The sequence below is a fragment of the Hemicordylus capensis genome, chromosome 1, assembly GCF_027244095.1.
Source record: "Hemicordylus capensis ecotype Gifberg chromosome 1, rHemCap1.1.pri, whole genome shotgun sequence".
Lineage (NCBI taxonomy): Eukaryota > Metazoa > Chordata > Lepidosauria > Squamata > Cordylidae > Hemicordylus > Hemicordylus capensis.
The window spans coordinates 143709655-143730116 of NC_069657.1; the positions used below are offsets into that span (position 1 = coordinate 143709655).

Genomic DNA, 20462 nt, shown 5'->3' on the forward strand with positions numbered 1-20462 from the left:
GATTCTAGCCCTGGCTATTCAGAAGCACGTCTCACTAAGTTCAATAGGACTTACTCCCGTCCCAAGTAGCTGCACGTCGGTGAGTAATGATGCAGCCTGATCCTATGCAGAGGTAGTCAACCCCTAAGCCCATCAGGAAAAACAGCTGAGGAGGAGGAGATAAGGGTTAAGTGCTCTGGACACACCCTTCCCAAGACTGCAGCCTCCTGAGGCTGCTTTTCATAAAACAACCAAATGCTCCCCTTGTCCCATCCCTGCTCCCCAAAACACAGTGGTGTAGTTTGCCCCTCCTCCTGCATAAGAAGGGGACTGAAGTCCCTGCCTGCCAAAGTTCTGTGTGTCAAGCTGCTGCTGCTGCTACTAAAAGCACTGGAACAAGACAAGACCAATAACCCACCTTCGGCTTTCTTTGCCCTTCTCCTCACTTGGAAGACTTTCCCCACTACAGAGTATTGCATGGAGGGAAGGGTTAACGTTCTACTCTTCTGCAGACTTTGGCAGCCCCTTCAAGGAGCCAAGTTTGTATTTTTCTCGCTGCAGGAGCCTCTGGAGGTTACTGTAAAGGCGTTACCACCTGCTGTACCACAGTGCCCCCCTGTATACCCACAGTGCTAGATGACTTTGTAGAAACTCCAGAGCCTAACCTGTTTACTTCTTGGAAGGAAGCCCATTGGTTCAATAGGCCTTACTCCCACAAGTAAGTACAGTTACGATAAAAGCCGTGCCTAGATCTCCCCCCCCCGCCGACTCCACACACACACTTTGTCTCTGGTAGGGCTCCTGTGCCTTAAACTGCAGTCTGACACAGACATTCAACAGGTGTAGCTGTAAAACACATGCGGCCTCAGAGAGGTGACAATCCTCAGCAGATTTCCTGGAGCAGTATCAGAGAGAGAGAGAGAGAGAGAGTCCTGCTGGTTCAGATCATCTTGTCCGGCATCCTATTTCAAAAAGTGACCAGCCAGATACTTCTCAGAAGTCCATAAGCAGGTCACGAAGGCAAAAGCCTGCCCCAGTTTGTCTTCTAGCAACTGGCATTCAGAGGTATACAGAGAACTGCCTTTGAATGTGGAAGTTCTTTTTATTAGTAATGTCTAGCAACCATTGATAGACTTATTTCCCCATGAATTTCTCAGACCTCCTTCTGACACCATCTAAACCAGTGGCCACGATTACACCTTGTGGATTGTGCACTATGTGAAGAAGTCCTTTTTCTTGTTTGTCATGAATCTCCTGCCAACCATTGCACTCAGTGACCCAGAGTTCTGGTAATATGGGAGAGGGAGACAACATTCTCTATTTTCTCCACACTGTGCATTATTTTGTAAACCTCAAGCATATCACCCCTTTAGCCATCTTTCCCCCCTAAACCAAAAAGAAACCACAACAAAACCCAGATTGAGAAAACTGGTTGTCAGGGCCAGCTTTTGAGTTTGTCCAACTGGGAATGACGAAGGAAGGATTACTGAAGGATGCTGCTAGTGTGTGATGGGTTGTAGGGATTGGTGTGTGTGTGTGGGGGGGAGGGTTTGACCTGTCAATCAACCAGAATTTATTATCCCACTGGCCATTTGCAGAACAGAACACACACATTAGCACTTACCTAGCATCAGTGGCCTTGTAATAATGACATTTAAAAAAAATAACTTGGCAATTCATATCAACATTGGTGCTATCTAGACAAGTGACTAAAAGATGACCATCAGATCCTCCAGTGCCCCTAGATTTCCCCTTGCTCTCTTGTAAAAGTTACAGTAAAGAAGTATATGTGATGGAGGCTCATTGTTGTCAGAGTCTCTCTGTGTGCAATTGGGATGCCTTTGAAATGGCCTCTCATCTCACCATCAAAGAGGGCATGACATGGAGCCTTGCTGCCAGGGTATTTCATCCCTGCTAAAAAAATCTTAGATAAGGGGTACAATCATTCATGGTGCTTGAGAAACCCAAACCAGAAGCCAGTGGTGAATAAGGCTGATGGGATAGACAGGGCTAGCAAGCTGTGTTTGGTAGGGTGTGACGAACAGGGGCATGGTTCTGAACAGGGACGGATTAAGCCCATAGGCGACCAGAGATGTGCCACTCCAGCAAGGGTTCCCCTTTACAAGTAAAGGGCTGGGGGTTAAATCTACTTTATAAACATTTTCAGCCCATTTTGGGCCTCACGTGCATGTGCACAGAGGCCCCAAATGGGCTGGAAACAGCCCAACCTACCATTTGGGAGGCAGGAGAGCCCGTGGGAGGAGATCTCACCACTGTCTCTGCAACCATCCCACCACACGCCCATATGAAGATGGCCCGATGACCTGTCATGATTTGGGAGGCAGGCGGGCCCACTAGGAGCTCTTGCCGCCTTCGCACAATGGCAGTTAAAAAAAAAATTCAAAGTAGATTTAACTTTCCCCTGCCCCCCTCCCCCCACATCCCAGTGCAAGTGGCAGATTAACGCATAGGCAAATTTGCCGCTCCTCAAAATTTGCCACCATACTTTGCCTATGCGTTGATCCACCACTGGTTCTGAATATCAGATTGCAGAGTATACATGCACAGAAATTGTGTGCATTGAACTAGGATGTGTGTTTATTGTGATTTGTACAGGGTGATCATTAGTATAAGAAGCCTTTTAGAAAGCTTCTTAAACCTTGGCGTTTTACCCAGGCTTTTACATGACCGTTTCTATGCTGCTTCTATGTGTTTTTATTCTTGTGTCTGTGTGTTTTTATGCTTGTATTTTATAGTTTTTAAATTAGATTTGTTTTATATTTTTAGTTTAATATTTTAATTGTCATTTTTATTGTATGTTTTTTACTTTTGTAAACCGCCTTGGGGTTGTTTTTTAATGAAAGGCGTTATAGAAATCTAACAATAAATAAATAAATAAAAATAAATAATCTGAGCAGGATATAGACAATTGTGCTTTTTTTCTTGTTGAAATTGCATGAGAGTCACTAGTGGTACCAACACATGTCAGTGCCAGCTCTATGGCTAGTGGGCTAGCTTTCACTTTTGTGAAGCCATGGCTTAGTAGGATTTCCAGACTAGTGTTGCAGTTGCCCTTGGTAGCTAGCTGTGCCTTTAACAGCATTTTGTTATGCAGAATTAACAAGTGAAACTTTTCACAGCACAGAGGTTAGGCTTATCACCTCTTAATTGCTGGACCTGAACTTATTGTTAAAGCAACAAGAGCAGACCAAATCGGTTTTCTGGTCAGCTGGCAACCTTCAACTGCAGTGAGAATGTGATTATAATCTGAAGTTATCCAATCAAAATGATAAAGAGAGACACGAACACGATGGACACAGGAGCACCGCAAGGTTGGGATGGGACAAAAAGTGAAGGTGTGCCCCTTTTCTTCAGAGGGGTGCAAGGAGGAGAGCAATGATCAAGAAGTCACTCAGTTGGAAGCGTTCCCTCTATCAAGGGCCCAGGGACATTTGTCCTCCCTTGTTCAATTTTAGCTATGCCCCTGAATGGACTTCAGTATAATCGCCTTCGGTTTACAGTGTGGCTGCAGTGTTAAGCTTAACCTGGCTCATCACCCTAACCTGCCCCATTGATTTTATTGGAGCCACTTGGTGGTATTGGATTCTGGATTGCTAAATTTGATTTCTAGTCTGTGAAAAGGCACACTGTCAATTAGCCTCTAATTTACTTTGAAGTCATTTGAGTGCAAGTGCCTTGGAAACTCTACTAGTATTATAGGGTGGAGTGAGGTGGGGAGGGATGGGGGTGGGGGATAGATAGGAGGCCTGGCCCCTAGTCTGTGTGATCTCTTTAGCTACTGCTTTGACAAGGCTGTGAGATGGGCAGGAATTGGCTAACTTTGGGGAAAGTCAGCGGTGGCACTGGAAAATCATTGAGGTCTCCCCTGGCTTCCCCCCATCATTTGAACACTGTGTTTCTGCTTGTGTGTTAAGTAAAGCTATTAACAGCTTGGCCTCCCCTAGCCACCTGGGCCACATGGTAGTACAGTAGGTCAGTTGTTAGGAAAGAAGCTTGGAGGTCCATTATTATAATCTTTAAGCATCATCAGCGATCCTAATAAGGATTCAGAAAAGTGACTGAAATACAGGGCATCTGATCTTGGTGGATCACATCATCCCTGACAAACCAGCATCATTTTCAAATTTCAAACATGCAACATATGGTTACCATTGAAGGTGGACTTTTACCCAGTTCAATAAGATAACCACCTGAAAAGCAGCATCAGTTTAGAAACCAGTCTTGTTCCTGCAGGAATCACTGTGTCTTTAGCAGCACAGAGATAGAGTCCTGTGTCCTCAGGCTCCAGACTTCCCAGGTTCAAGGAGGCATTATTTTTGTTCCGTTCGCCACCCAGCCGATCCTTCAGCTTGCCTTCTGACTTCTCTTGCAGGTCTTTGGTAAAGAGTTGGAAAGACCCAAGTTGGTGTAGTTCTGTCTGCCCAGGGAGTTGGCGGTACCAATAGATATAATAGTTCTCTTGGTTGACAGCACAGGTCATTCTCAGGGTCTCGCCGTTCAGTTTGCTTTCAAATGGTGGTTCCTGAGTCACCTTCACAACATCTGCGCTGCTGATTAGGGCTGAGGGGAGAAAAATGGCAGCAGGCTGTCATTTGGGAATGTGGGGGACGATCTCCAGGAAATATGGATGAACAGAACCAAAGGGAGACAGAGAAAGAAGGCAGCAGTTTAGCCTATGCTGTGGAAGGGGCGAGGCATCCAGATACTGAATGAGACCCACCTCTGATCTTCCTGCCCTCATATACCAGACACTTACCACACTGCAGGGCCAAGAGGGAGATGAAGAGGAGTCCAGAGAGCCCTTGGTGGGACTGAACTGTTGTGGCTGAAGCCATCTCTGCCTTGAACGAACTGCAAGTGGGAGAGAAACGGATGCTGCTGATTTCCTGCCCACGCCCTCCCTCCCTGTGGTGTGGATCTGGGGGCTGATGGCAGGTGGCTTTCTGTGGGTCCTTAGTTTCTCATTTCCTACAGCACTTTGGTAGAAGTCATGAGCTTCACAATTAAGTTATTTGTTGAACAGGCAATATTTGCCATTTTTAAAAAATAGCCAAAATACACTCTGTGTGTGTGTGTATACTATTCTTTTATAAGGAGTAAGTGTATATCCTCCTAGATCATATATTTTACTGCAGATCAATGTGTTTATCAGGCAAATTCTTCTTTCGGATATACCTGAAGTATTCATGGAAGTGTTGATTTGAATAATTCTGGTACTAATAATAATTTGAATTGGTCTCTTTGCCTAAATTTCATTTCATCTGTACGTAATGGGAAATTGCATGGTTTATGCAGGATGCTGAGAGCAAGTACAATTAGCAGCAGTGGGGAGAAGCACATTACTCTTTAGCAGTCCATTCTGTGCCATCTCTGTTCCTGCAAGTATCACTGCCCCACACAGCACCTCATTCTATGTTACAGAAGTTGGGCCTGTTGAGTTTCTGAAACAGTCTTGTGGTTAAAACACAACACTTCTTGTTTGCTTCTGCTATCCTAACATCCTAGCCCAACTACCTGTGCACTGTGGTTTCAAAAGGATTCCTCCAAGGTGCAATTACAGTGCCCCTTAGTGACACAGCTCCTGATAACCACTAGTCCCAAAATGGGCCCCTAGTGTCTTACCTCTGCTAACTGTTGAGTAGTTTATTGGAAAGAGAGGACAACTTTACTTAGATTAATACGATGAACTTAATAACTCAGTTACTTTTCACTAAGAGAACAACTTGAAAAGCAGCACCAGTTTAGAAGCAGACTTTCCATTCCAGCAATTTAGAGTGAACCAAGTACTGGGGCAAATGATCAGGGCTCCACTCCTGTTTGTTAGTTGTGACTAACTGAAATCCCATTGCTTTCAGTGGAAAGTATACCTGGATCCTATGACACAGAAGAAAGCCTTGTTGTATTCACTAGGATGATCCACTGGTCCAGTCCTAAGCATTATGGTAATCAGCTTCATTCAATTTAATGGGATCCACTTCCTAGCAGTGAGTTAAAGACTGCAGCAGGGGCGTAGCTATAATTGAGAGAAAGGGTTCAAAGAACACGGGCCCCCAGCTCCTGAGGGCCCTCCAGGTCCCTCCCTCCCTATTTTCTTCATTATCTCCCTCACTCTGGGGGGCCACCAGAGAGAGGGATGAACACGGCCCCCCTCTCCCCAGTGACGCCTCTGGCTGCAGCCTTACTATTTAGTTTAGCGTGCATATGAGATTACTGTTTGTAGTTCTATTAAATTTAGCGGAGTTGAGGATAATCTCTAAAAACTGTCTTACTAGTTCCAGCTAAGGTGTATTTTGCTACTAACAATGATCATGCAGTTACTTCTGGTGCTCACAAGCAGAGCATATTGTTTGATCTCTCTCCAGCCCAGCAGAGCATACCTCCAGTAGTTGCCAGTACCTACCTTATACTGTATGACTTTTCAGACTGCAAGTCCTTTGGGTTAGGGATCCATCTTTGTTTGTTTGCTGGTCTATGAAAACTGCTTTGAAAACTCTTGTTAAAAAGCAGCACATTAACATTTGTAGTAGTAGTAGTACTGCATGGGAGGAGGCAATGGTAAACTCCTCCTGTATTCTACCAAAGAAAACCACAGGGCTCTGTGGGCACTGGGAGTCGAAATTGACTGTTTGGTCTAAGACCATAAATAAAACTTGACTTGAGTCGAAATCGACTTGATGGCACACTTTACCTTTAGTACTCTCCTCATCTAGACTGCCTCAGAACACTGAAATTCCATTTAGCTACCATGACTAATGATTATGGATAGATCCATGCTCCGTCAGTTTTGTTGAACACAGTAGCAACAGAACCAAATAATTTTGGGCCTGTCGTGTTCTTGATTCAGGTTCTCCCTGCCACCCTGTGGGGTTACCTATCAATACAAAGTAGACAATAGTTGTATTGTATGATTGAGGCCTGTGTGCTTGATGTTTCCTATGATAAATATGTTGGAATATGCAACAGCTGCAGCCTAACTTACTGTGTATAGTTTGCATGTAATCTGCCATGAAGCCAGAGGAGATTCCTCAGTAGCTTCAGTACTGGCTGGGCTAGCTAGCAGTTTCTATTCTCCTTCCTGTTCCTGTGTGTGAATCAGCAAGTTCTATACTGACCACTAAGCGTTTGTCTCACAAGTAAAGTTGTTTTAAACCTTGCATTGGTGTTTGTTCTGAAAACCATGCAGACAGCTCACATTTTGCAACAGGTTATGGTGCCCAAACTCCTTCAGAGCAACCCAGTATACAGCCCAGAATGACCTTCAAGGGCAAATGACCTGGAAAGAGCAGAAGCCACAAGGAGACCCTCTGAGAGGAAGCCTGCCTGCTGAATGCAAGTAAGCAAAGCTAGTATTTCCCCCAAAAAGAAAAATGGCTTGCAGCTCTGAATTTAAGCTCTCTGTGGGAAAGCTGAATAATGGAACTGATCAGCTATAGAAGTTTAAAGTAGAAATGCTTCTAATGAAGGGAGACTTGTGGGAGGTTACTAACACAGACAGACCAGCAGCAAATCCCCAAGAATGGGATAAAACAGACAGGCAGGCATGGACAACCATCAGTCTACTCGTGGAGGATAACCAATTGATTCACATAAGGAATCAGGCTACAGCAAAGAGCATGAGGAATGCATTAAGAAATCTGCATGAAAGAACTGGTTTGAACAGTAGACTATATTCCAGTCAGGGCTGGTGCACTCTGGTGCAACTAGTCACATGGCCTGCAATGGAAACTTTTTCACAGAATTGGACTTAAGTAATAAGGAAAACATTTATCTTGCAGATGGAAGCAGTATAACTGCAGAGGGAATTGGACAAAGATTTTTAAACTGCACCAAGACAGATGGGAACATCCTTGCTATTCCAGTAAAAGATGTGCTATATGTTCCTGACATAAGTGCCAGGATAAATGGTCTCTTATCAGTTAACTGGATGGCAACCAAAGGACTCACTATCAAGTTCCAGGGCAATGAGTGCACAATCCAAGAGGGGACAAAAACTCTGGCCAGAGCAACTGCAGATGAACACCTGTATCACTTAAGCACAGCAACAGAGCAGGTGAAGCTCACCACATATAAGCAACACGACAACTGCATTAACCTATGGCACTGGTGTCTTGGCTTGAAAGTGTAAAAGAACTGGCAAAACAGCACCTGACAAAAGACCTTGTGATGACAGCCTATCCAGTGACTATGAAGGGTGACTGCTATATCAGAGCTAAGGCTACAAGAGCAACACTTCCCAAAGCAAGCCAAACCAGAGCTTCAAAACCACTTGATCTCATACACAGTGATGTGTGTGGGCCAATGCAAGTACCAACACCTGGAGGCAACAGACACATAGTGACCTTTATAGATGACTACTCAAGATATACAGTCACCTATCTCATAAAGCACAAGGATGAAGTGTTAGGAAAGCTATAACACTATATATCCATGGCAAGTAACAGATTTCAGCGCAAGCTACTTATACTTCGGACTGACAGAGCTCATGGAGTGGAGCATCACAAAACAGTCCTGTACACGCTCGAACAGAAAGGAGTGGCACAACATAAAAATAAGACCCTAACAGAAATGATTAGATGCATGCTACATATTTGCAAAACTGATATGAACTGTGGTATGGAGAAAAACCCAGTGTGGGACACAGTAAATTATTTGGGTGCAAAGCATGCATATACATCCCCAAAGGCAAATGTACGAAGCTGCAAAATAGGGCTGTGGAAGGAATTCTAGTTGGCTACAACGAATGCTCCAGAGGATACAGAATTCTAGACCCAAACACAGATAAAGTGACTATTAGTAACAGCATGACATTTGAGGAAAGCTTTGCTGATGTCATGACTTTACAAGAATCAAGAGAACTACCACTCAAACACACAGAAGAACTTTCTGAACAAATGGTTGAAGTTAATATACAACCAGCTGAAATGCAGAGGAAAGCAGAATCAACAGGTGTTGAGCTATGATGATCATCCAGGATAAACAAAGGTAAACCACCTCTCCACCTCTCATATAATGCTAGTACCAATAGGTTACCCAAACCATCATCCTGGGAAGAGATCTGGCAAATGCCAGAAGGGAAAGCCAATAAATGGGCTAAGGTCGTAGAAGAGGAAATGAAGTCCCTGCACAGCAATAATACCTGGACACTTACTCCGTTACCACCAGATAGAAAGCCTATAGGCTGTAAGTGGACATTCAAGATTAAATATAGTGAAGAAGGCAAAATTGAGCGGTACAAGGCTCGGCTTGTTGCAAAAGGCTACTTACAAATGTTTGGAGAGGACTATGATGAAACGTTTGCCCCAATTGTTAAGCACACAACAATCAGGGCATTACTAGGTGTTGCAGCTGGAAGAGGAATGTATGTCAAACACCTAGATATAAAAACAGCCTTTTTGCATGGTGAACTTAAAGAAGAAATTTATATGGAACAGCCACTAGGCTTCAAAAAATAAATAAATACCCTGACTTTGTTTGTAAGTTGCACAAGAGCCTATATGAACTTAAACAGGCCACAAGGGCTGGGAATGCACAAATAAATGAAGTACTCATAAATGAAAACTTCACCAGAAGTAAAGCAGATCCTTGCCTATACCCGAAGAAAGTGGACAATCAATGGGTCTATCTTCTGTTCTATATGGATAACCTACTGCTATGTTTTTAACAAGAAGGGGATGACAGTGGAATACTGAAAGCATTAAATCAACAATTGAAAATGAAAGATTTGGGGAATGTAACACACTACTTGGGAATACAGATAGAGAGAGAAGATGATGGGAGCTACCTTCTTAGTCAAAGCTACAAAATAGAAGAAATAATAGGGGACTTTGGAATGAAAGATGCAAAGTCAGTGAGTTCTCCTATGGAAACCAGTTACTTAAAGGAGAGCAAGGAACAGAGTACACTGTTGCCAACCAACCAACAATATAGGAAAGTAATTGGGAAATTGTTATACATCACCACTGTCACATGACACGACATTGCAGCAGTAATTGGGATCTTATGCAGGAAGGTCTCAGCACCAAGTCAGAAGGACTGGAATGCAGCAAAGAGAGTTATACATTACCTAAAAAGGAACTTTACACCTTAAGTGATGACTTCCAGCAATTTCTGGATGTAATGTAACTGGATATGTGGATGCAGATTGGACCAGAGACAGTTCTGATAGAAAACCTACCAGCAGTTATCTGTTTTTACTTGGAGGGGGATTTATCAGTCGGGCCAGCAGAAAACAAGCTTCAGTAACACTTTTTTTCTACAGAAGTGAAAAACATCACAGCTGCACGAGCTAGTCAAGAAGTAATCTGGCTACAACAAGTATTGACAGCCTTGGGTCAATGTCTAAGAGAATCCACACAAATCTTTGAAGATAATTAAGGGTGTATTGCACTTGCACTGATTGAGAGAGTTATTCCTAGAACCAAGCATATAGATGTGAAACACCACTTCCTGAAAGACTTATACAAACAAGGACTCATAGACCTGCAGTATTGTCCAACTGAGAACATGATGGTGGACATTCTTACAAAGCCTTTGGTCAGAGAGAGGTATTGTAGGCTGTCAAGGGTAATGAACTTAGTGGGCTAATGCTTCAACTGTTGAGAAGGGGTGTTGGGATATGCAACAGCTGCAGCCTAACTTACTGTGTATGGTCTGCTATGAAGCCAGAGGGGGCACTGTAACTGAAAGCCTCTATATGATGTTGGTTTGCCTTGGCAAGCTGTGGGCATGATTTTGTTTTGCTAGTGCAGCCTGAATGTAGAGGATGGATTGGCTGCAGGTGTTGGGAAATGATGCTGCTTGTGCATGAAGCTGAGAGCATGTGCAATCAGTAGCAGAAGTGAGAAGCATACTTTTGTCCGACTCTCTATTTTGTGCTAGCCTTGTTCCTGCAGGAGTCACTGTGGCTTTAGCAGCACAGAGATAGAGTCCTGTGTCCTCAGACTCCAGACTTCCCAGGTTCAAAGAGGCATTATTATTGGTCCGCTTGCCACTCAGCCGATCCTTCAGCTTGCCTTCTGACTTCTCTTGCAGGTCTTCAGTAGAAGATGGGAAAGTCCCAAGTTGGTGTAGTTCTGTCTGCCCAGGGAGTTGGCGGTACCAGTATATATTGTAATAATCTTGATTGATAGCACAGGTCATTCTCAGGGTCTCGCCGTTCGGTTTGCTGGCAAATGGTGGTTCCTGAATCACCTTCACAACATCTGCATTTTCAATTAGGGCTGAGGAGAGAGAAATGGCCGCATGCTGTCAGTTGGGAACGTGGCGGAAGATCTCCAGGAAATATGAGCAGAACCAAAGGGAGACAGAGAAAGAAGGTAGCCACTTAGTCTATGCGGGAAAGGGCGAAGCATTCAGATACTGAATGAGAAATATTGCTCTTCCTGCCCTTGTATACCCAGACACTTACCACACTGCAGGGCCAAGAGGGAGATGAAGAGGACTATGGGGAGCCTGTGCTGGGACTGAACTTTTGCTGCCGCCATCTCCACCTTGATTGAGCTGCAAGTGGGAGAGGAACGGATGCTGCTGATTTCCTGCCCACGCCTGCCCTCCCTCTCTGTGGTGTGGGTTTGGGGGCTGATGGCAGGTGGCTTTCTGTGTGTCCTTAGTTTCTAATTTCCTAATCCAGTCTTGTAGAAATCATGTGCTACAAGTAAGTAGTTTGTTAAACAGGCAATATTTTCCATTTTTAAAAAAGTCAAAAGTACTATATATGCATAATTAATAAGAAATATTCCTTTGTATGGAGCAAAAGTATATTCTCCTAGATCATATATTATCCTGCAAATCAACATGTTTATCAGGCAAACACTTCTTTATGAAATATCTGAAATATTCATGGAAAAGCTGATTTGACTAATTCTGGTACTAAAAATAATTGGAACTGGTCTCTTTTCCTAAACGTCAATTCATCTGCATTCTGCATGTAATGAGAAATGGCATGGTTTATGCATGATGCTGAGAGCAAGTACAATTAGCAGCAGTGGGGAGAAGCACATTACTCTTTGGCAGTCCGTTCTGTGCCTGCTCTGTTTCTGCAAGTGTCACTGCCCCACACAACACCTCCAACACCTTCTTCCATGTTACAGAAGTTGGGCCTGTTATGTTTTTGAAACATGTCTTGTGGTGGAAAGTTTCCACTGGAAACATGGCACTTTTGTGTTTTTCTGCTGCTCTAACATCCTTGCCTCACTGTCAGTGCTCAAAAGGTTTCCTCCAAGGTGCGATTCCAGTGCCCCTTAGCAGCACAACTGATAACCACTAGGTCCCAAAATGGGTCCCTAGTGTCTTACCTCGGCTTACTTTTGAGTGGTTTATTGGAAAGAGAAGACAATTTAACTAAGACTCCTAGAAGAGATGGTATGATGCTGTGCTAATTATTCAAGGAGTTCTCCCGAGTCAGATTTCTATATACACTTGCATACTGTGTTTCTTGCTAATGTTCCAGCTTCTTCCCTAAACATTCAGGAATTGATCTCATTTTTGTAAGATAGCAGCTGCTCATAGGTATCTGCTTTTCAGCCAAATGAGTAATCAAGTAGGTAAGTCAGTAAGTTATTGTGTTCAATATAGGGTTTCCAACCAATCAAGAAAAACAAAACTTCAACAGGATATTGACCTCCATCCCAATTTTCTAAGATCAGTTGTAAGTAAAGACACCATAGCAAAGACTGCTAAAAACATTGACAGTCTTACTTGGGTATCAGAAGTATTGCCACTTTTTAAACTTCCATGGGCTTTTGAAACAGAAATGGAAAACTAGTTGAAGCTCATAACGAAATTCTGGTAAGAATTAATCTGCCTACTTTCCTTTCACCATAATTTTAATTGATAATTACCAACTTCTGCCTCAAACATTTGTGTCCACCATCTTGAACTGGAGTAGGTGACATCATCACAAACTATGCCATTGATGTATCTCTATGTGTCACTCACTACAACTGTACCAAATTTGGTTTAAATTGGTTAGGTGGTCCACAAGTTAGCCTACTTGCACCTCAAATGTTCACACACCCACCATCTTGAATTGGGGTGAAGACATCATCACAAACTATGCCTTATGTGTCCCTACAACAGTGCCAAATTTGGTTCAAATTGGTCCAGACATTGCAAAGTTGACAGAGGTACACATAGAAAGCTGGGTGATCTCATAAGCTTAATTTCCTTAAGGAAAATAGGCTAAAAATTGTTAGGAATGGCAGATTCTAGCAGTGTCTTTGAAAGAGAGGACTAGCTCAGTTCATCAGAAGCCATCTGTGTCCAAAATCTGTGTGGGTCAGTATTCTGGTGAGAATTTAGTACCAGGCAGGGCTTGTTTGTCTTTACCAGCCAAATGATAAGCTCAAATTCATCAGGCAAGGCATTACCCAGCCTGGAGTGACAGAGGAAGAGCTATACCTGTGCTTTTCTTTTTAGGCCATGTAGCAGTTTAAAGGCACATGAATTCTGTAGGGTGGGGGTGGGGTGGGGGGCTTAGCAGTCCAGCCCTTAGCTGTGATGGAAGGAATACTCTGGCTAAGGAAAGCCAATGGATAGCAGCCTGATGAGCAACAAAACGGTAGAGATAAGGTTGCTGAAATTCATTGTAACATCTCTGTTAAATGTTCTTTATGCACTGCACCAATGGCCATTTCTTAAGAGATCTGGGTTCTATAATTTTAAGTAATGTTGTATAATTTAAATAATGGCTATCAGGGGACATATGCAATTCAACCTTATCGAGGAAGTGCCTTGCTGAATGACAATCAAGTCTCTTAGGTAAGTAGTCCATTTCCTATTGTCATTAATCAGAAGCTTCTGGATACATTCCATCATCTCATTCTTACTGTTCTCTGCTCCTAGTAATTGCTGGTAAACATCCACTGACCATGGAAGTTATATAATCCTCAATATTACTAATGATTTAGTTTCACTGAGTTCAATGGGGCTTACTCCCTAGAGAGTTCAGGATTGCAGCCTTATTCATGAGTAAGTATGTGAGGGACCAGAGCCTTCAGCCTGAATAACTTGGGTGAATGGGGGCAGCCCCTTTTAAATTTAGTCATTGCAGTCAAAACACACACACACACGAAACACACACACACACACACAAAACTGTAAAACAAGAACATTGCCTTCCATGATGGCAAGAGCAGTGTTACCACCAGTTCCCTGCTAAGGTCCATATAGTTGGCATCTTGCTTTCCTTGGTGGTCACCCAGATGCCCCTGGGTGCTCACAAGCACTCCATGTCTGTCTCTGGTGTCTGATCCTTGGAAGTATCCTGTCACAGAACACTAAGGTTCTGTTTATCTGTCTTGTCATCTATCTATCTATCACATTTTTATACTGTCCCAAACGCGAGTTTCCTGGGCAGTTTACAAGACAATAAAAACCAATAAAAAGATTAACACGTTAAAATTTAAAATGTTAAAACTATTAAACAATGTCTAATTAAAAGCCTGGGTGAACAAATGCGTCTTGACAGCCCTTTTAAAAGTTGTAAGAGATGGGAAGGCTCTTATTTCAGCAGGAAGTGTGTTCCAAAGCCTCGGGGCAGCAATGCAGAAGGCCTGTCCCTGAGTAGCCATCAGATGAGCCAGTGGCAACTGCAGGCGATCATGGGATCCATCCTCCATTAATTCTGTTGAACATGTTAGCACCACAGCCAGATAACTTTGTGCGAACTGTGGGGGTAAAACTGAAACTCCTGTTCAGGGCCTGAAGACAGCAGAGGGCCCAAAAAGACAACAGGAGAGAGATGTGCTACCTCCACGCATTGTGCCAGCCTGTCCACCTTCTCCCCTCCTCCTCGCTGTCACCATCACAAAGAAATGCAAATTGTGATTAGTAGAGTGGTGGTGGCCTGGAGCATCTCTGCAGTGATGCTCAAGGCTGCCCCTCTACTGGCCTCTGTACACTTCTGCTTCTTTTTGAAGGGAGAGTGGGAGACTGGAGAGGAGCTAGAAGATCCTGACAGAGAAGGTAGGTAGATGGCGGTGTAGGGGGAGGAATAGCTATTCAGCACACTTCATACACCTTTCAGCTGGGGAAAGAGGAGAGGAGACCCGGTCTTGTGGTACTAGCGAGCATGAATTGTCCCCTTTGCTAAGCAGGGCATGCCTGGGCATGCATTTGGATGGGTGGCTACATGTGTGATCACCGTCTGCTTTAAGATATCTGCAGTTAAATGGGGCCATAGCTCAGTGGTTGTGCATCTGCTTGCATGCCGAAGGTCCCAGGTTCACTCCCTGGCATCTTCAGGTAGGACTGGAAAAGACTACTGCCTGAAGCCTAGGAGAGCTGCTGCCAGTTAGTGCAGTGCAGACAATACTAAGTAGGTGGACCAATGGTCTTGAGTCATAAGGCAGCTCCCTAGGTTCCTATGTTTGAGGGCAAGGCAATGGGGGCAAGGGAGAATCTGGTGGGTACACTGAGAGTGGGGACAACAGCCCACTGCACACAGTTCTTGCCGATAGTAGATTCTGGGATCAGTCAGGGGTGTAGCTATAATTGCACATTTGTGTGTGTGTGGGGGGGGGGCCCACACGAATGTCCCTTTGGCCCCTGAGGGAGGGGAGCTCAGCCAGCTGGATGACAGTTTGCTCTTTGCTCTCCTCCTCGCACTTCTCTGAAGAAAGGCGGGGTGGCAGGGTTCCATCTTCACTTTTTCTCCCTCCCATTGTTATGTCCCTGGCAGCAATCCACATACAGCAGACTGGACACAGAAAATCCTGTTGGCACCCGGCAGATATCCCATTCTGGAGTTAGGATTTTCACTCTGCCTCTGTTTATCAGTATAGGCTGACAAGCCCTGCTAACTTGGCAAAGAGGCACCTTTTAACATGGTGGTTCTCTTTATTGAGCTGGGGGAGAGTAACTGCCCATGTCCAATCCCAGCACAGCATCCTTCCAGCGACTGTTGCTGGTGTCTATCTTGTGTTTCATTTTAGATTGTGCGCCCTTTGGGGTCAGGGATCCATTTTAATTGTTTGTTTGTTATTTCTCTATGTAAACCGCTTTGGAAATGTTTGTTGAAGAACGGTATATGAATATTTGTTGTGGTTGTAGGCTTGTTTTCTCCCCCCTTGCCCCGCTACCAAACCACTGCCTTGGCTGAGGTTCTGTGCCTGTGACTTTGGAAACAACAAAGGAAATAGAATAGAAGAGGAAGTGTTAGTCTGCATAAGACCCCAGCTTGACAACCTGGGCATGCATAAGGGTCGTTTATTCCTTAAAAGGCCCCTTGCACTTCTATCTGTTACTTGACAGGCAAAAATTCAACAGTGGAAGCTTTCCCCTTCATATTGAAAACAGTGGCATTTGTTAAATTGTTTGCTGCTCATGTGGCTGTTAAAGGCACAGAAGCCCTGTCAGGAAAAAAAAAAGGGAACATCTTGGCGGGAAAAGGAAGCAGTCTTTCTCTGGGGTAGAGTCAGAAAAGAAGCAGCAGGGATTGGAGTGGTCTGTTGCACAGCAAGCGGAGAAGCCAAATGGATAGGGATTCCTGTGTGAGGTGAGGGCTCTTGGGCAGGCAGATGCAGCAGCAGGATTTAGTCTTGTGGCTCAAAGCCGTAAAGAGCGTGGGGCATGTCTCGGCATGATGACCTTTGGACCTCAAAATGTCTCCGCTGAGAGCTCTATATGGTGTTATCAAAGTGTCTGTGTGAAGTTTGAAGAGAGCTGACTTGTGAGCCCTTCTCAGTGTTCTTCATTGCAAGGCCTGGGAGCCAATGGTGGATCACATTGATGGCTCCCTGTCTAATTGTTCATTGGGCTAGTGCAAAGCCCTGGCACTGTGCAGAAGTGACCATATCCACCATGCAATGCTGTACTTTGCCCTCATGCTGGTGGGGCTCTTTCAAGGGAATGGAGCCACCCTGAGCCCCACCCCCAACCTAGAAGCTGTGCATGGAACACTGGGAAATGTAGTCCTTCCCAGTGCTTTCCCCATAGAGCTCTACACTAGGGATGTTCAAAATGTTCCAAAATTGGAACGTTTTCACACAAAATGGGCCATGGAACACCCTTCAAATGTTCTGTTGGAACAGCCAACTTGACCATTTGCTCCAACTGAATATTCCTGCCATTTGCGCAGAATGTAAATGCCTGGAATGTTCCGTTGGAACAACTGGTCAATCCCTTTTCCTTGGAACAACAGCCCTTTTTGAGTGGTGATGGTCTGTTGATGGATTTAGCAGCTAATGAAAAGGCCTTCATGGAGATTTCTTTAATGGTTTTGAATATATAATGACAATAAGAACATAAGAACATAAGAACAGCCTTGCTGTATCAGGCCCAAGGCCCATCTAATCCAGCATCCTGCTTCACACAGTGGCCCACCAGATGCTGCTGGAAGCCACAGGTAGGAGTTGAGGGCATGCCCTCTCTCCTGCTGTTACTCCCCTGCAACTGGTACTCAGAGGCATCCTGCCTTTGAGGCTGGAGGTGGCCTTTAGCCCTCCAACTAGTAGCTGATGATAGACCTCACCTCCATGAAGTTATCCAAACCCCTCTTAAAGCCATCCAGGTTGTTGGCTGTCACCACATCTTGTGGCAGAGAATTCCACAAGATGATTATGCGTTGTGGGAAAAAGTACCTCCGTTTGTTGGTCCTAGATTTCCTGGCAATCAATTTCATGGGATGACCCCTGCTTCTAGTGTTATGTGAGAGGGAGAAGAATTTCTCTCTATCCACTTTCTCCACTCCATGTATGATTTTATAGACCTCTATCATGTCTCCCCGCAGTCTTTTTCCCCCTAAATTAAATAGCCCCAGGTGTTGTAGCCTTGCTTCATAAGAAAGGTGTTCTAGGCCCAGGGGCGTAACGAGGCTGGAGTGGGCCCAGAGACAAAATTTTAAAATGGGCCCCTTGCTGATACATACACACTCACTTCACATGTGACTTGCCTCTGGGGGGCCCCTCGAGGTGTGGGGGCCCCCAGGCAGCCGCTTCCCCTTGCCTAATGGTAGTTACGCCCCTGTCTAGGCCCCTGATCATCTTGGTTGCCCTCTTCTGCACCTTTTCTAATTCTACAATGTCATTTTTTAGATGTGGTGACCAGAATTGTATGCAGTACTCCAGGTGTGGCTGCACCATAGTTTTGTATAAGGGCATTATATTATTAAGCATTTTATTTGCAATCTCCTTCCTAATGGTCCCTAGATGATGATATCCAGTGAAGTTCATTGTCCAGCTATGCAGTGCTAAATACTTGAATTTCAAGAAAGCTGAAGCAGTTGACGGCTTCAGTCTAAATTCTCTCTAAGACATGAAAGAACACCAAGAAATCGCTAAAGATGGATGAAGAGGAGAATTGTGGGGCTATTTTCCACTAAGGAATGTGTAGGTGTGCAAGCTTGGAATGTTCTGAGCTTGGAACGTTCTGCACATCCTGTTCTACACTTTTCAGAAATTCATGCGCATCTTCTGAGTTGGAGTTGAGCTTCACATGGCTCTGTTTCTCTTAAAAGACCCCCACACTGGGCACTGGGAAAAGTGCACCATGCTAACTGAACAAAGTAAAGTAAAGTTGTGCCGTCAAATCTGTGTTGATTCCTGGCAACCACAGAGCCATTTGGTTTATTTGGTAGAATACAGGAGGGGCACCTTTAAAAAGTGGTGATTATCTGTATTTACCAGGGGGAGGGCAACTGGCCATACCCATCCCCAGCACAGCATCCCTCCAGTGCCTATTGCTGGTATCTATCATGTGTTTCTTTTTTAGATTGTAGGCCCTTTGGGGACAGGGAGCCATTTTATTTATTCATTTATATCTAAGTAAACCGCTTTGGGAACTTTTGTTTAAAAGTGGTATATAAATATTTGTCGTATTTGTACTTGCAGAGGTCAGCCCACTAGGAAGTGGCCCTCACTCTGAAAGTGCTTTGAAAAATAGTGAGGATCTTCACTGCTATAGATGATGGCTTGCCTGCACGTAGTGGAGAGTGATGCTGCTTGTTGTATATAGAGCATGTGTTAATCAGCAACACGTATATCCTTATGGCCTATTGCCAGTGCTCAGTTTTGTACAAGCTCCTGTTTCTTCCAGCACCACTGTGTCCTTAGCAGCACAGAGATAGAATCCTATGTCACTGGACTGCAGGCTTCCCAGGTTCAAGGACGCATTATTATTATTCCGTTCACCACTCAGCCGCTCGTCTAACTTGCCCCCTGGCTTCTGCAGGGCTTTGTTAAAGGCTGGGAAAGTCCCAAGGTGCTGGAGTTCAGTTTGCCCAGGTTGTTGCCGATACCAATGTACATAATACTCATTTTTGTCCACAGCGCAGGTTAGCGTCAGGGTTTCACCCTTCGATTTGCTGGCAAATGGTGGTTCCTGAGTCACCTTCACAACAACATCCGCACTGCTGATTAGGGCTGAGGAGAGAGAAATGGCCGCATGCAGTTAGTTAGGAATGCGGTGGAGGATCTCCAGGAAATATGGGTGAACAGAGCCAAAGGGAGACTGAGAAAGAAGGCAGCAGTTTAGCCTATGCTGTGGAAGGGGCGAGTCATCCAGATTCTGAATGAGACCCACCTCTGATCTTCCTGCCCTCATATACCAGACACTTACCACACTGCAGGGCCAAGAGGGAGATGAAGAGGAGTCCAGAGAGCCCTTGGTGGGACTGAACTGTTGCTGCTGAAGCCATCTCTGCCTTGAACGAACTGCAAGTGGGAGAGAAACGGATGCTGCCGATTTCCTGCCCACGCCCTCCCTCTCTGTGGTGTGGATCTGGGGGCTGATGGCAGGTGGCTCTCTGTGGGTCCTTAGTTTCTCATTTCCTACAGCACTTTGGTAGAAGTCATGGGCTTCACAGTTAAGTTATTTGTTAGACAGGTAATATTTGCCACTTTAAAAAATTAGCGTATAAATATCATTAATAAGACTATTCTTCTATGTAATAAATGTGCTACTTATTTTCTAAAATGTACTGATGTACCCTCCTAGATCATATATTTTACTGCAATTCAATTTGTTTATCAAGTAACCTCTTTAGGAAATATCTGCAGTACTTCTGAAAAAGTTGATTTGAATAATTCTAGAATTAATAATAATTTGAATTGGTTCCTTTGCCTGAATTTAAATAAATGTGTGCTGATTGGTTGTTATGTAGACAATGAGGAAATGCTCTGGTAGGTTGAATTGACAACATGAGCTCATTCCGGAGACTCTTTGGCTGAGTTCAGAAAACAAAAGCAGTGTTAAATGGGGCAGAGGTTGGAACTTCAGGCCGAAAGTGACTTCTGGTTTGCCACGCCAAACTCCAGTTTGAACCTTTGGTTTGCACAAAGGTTCACCACTGAGACCTCCAGCTTGGCCATCAAAGAATTACATCTGAATCCTGATGCTGCCGTAACTGTGGTTTTGTGCTGATTTTCAAACCACAATCATAGAGGCTGTGGCGCTGATGAGTCCGGGGACATGGTTGCTCTATGCCTGTGACACTCCTAGCTGGCCACCTCTCCAAGCACCAGCCC

The 20462-nt window shown here is 44.4% G+C and overlaps 1 protein-coding gene and 1 gene segment (V, D, J or C); both read right to left on the bottom strand.

The window, feature by feature from the left end:
• Positions 1–4024: 4024 nt before the first annotated feature.
• Positions 4025–19711, bottom strand: LOC128342960 (immunoglobulin lambda variable 3-19-like). The segment is given in 2 exon segments: positions 4025–4560; positions 19555–19711. Coding segments are annotated over 2 exon segments (465 nt in total).
• On the bottom strand, positions 10382–11494 carry LOC128342952 (immunoglobulin iota chain-like). The gene is made up of 2 exons (XM_053291201.1): positions 11408–11494; positions 10382–11219 (listed from the first exon to the last, which is right to left on the bottom strand). The coding sequence occupies exons 1-2, from the start codon at positions 11481–11483 to the stop codon at positions 10690–10692; spliced, it is 606 nt and encodes a 201-aa protein (XP_053147176.1). The 5' UTR covers positions 11484–11494; the 3' UTR covers positions 10382–10689.
• Positions 19712–20462: the final 751 nt, after the last annotated feature.

What these genes read in the sequence shown, in the direction of transcription:
- LOC128342952 (XM_053291201.1), bottom strand. Translation starts at nt 11,483, where the DNA reads ATGGCGGCAGCAAAAGTTCAGTCCCAGCACAGGCTCCCCATAGTCCTC. An exon ending in CCTCTTGGCCCTGCAGTGTG is followed by an intron (nt 11,220 to 11,407) that starts GTAAGTGTCTGG and finishes CTCTCTCCTCAG; the next exon opens with CCCTAATTGAAAATGCAGAT.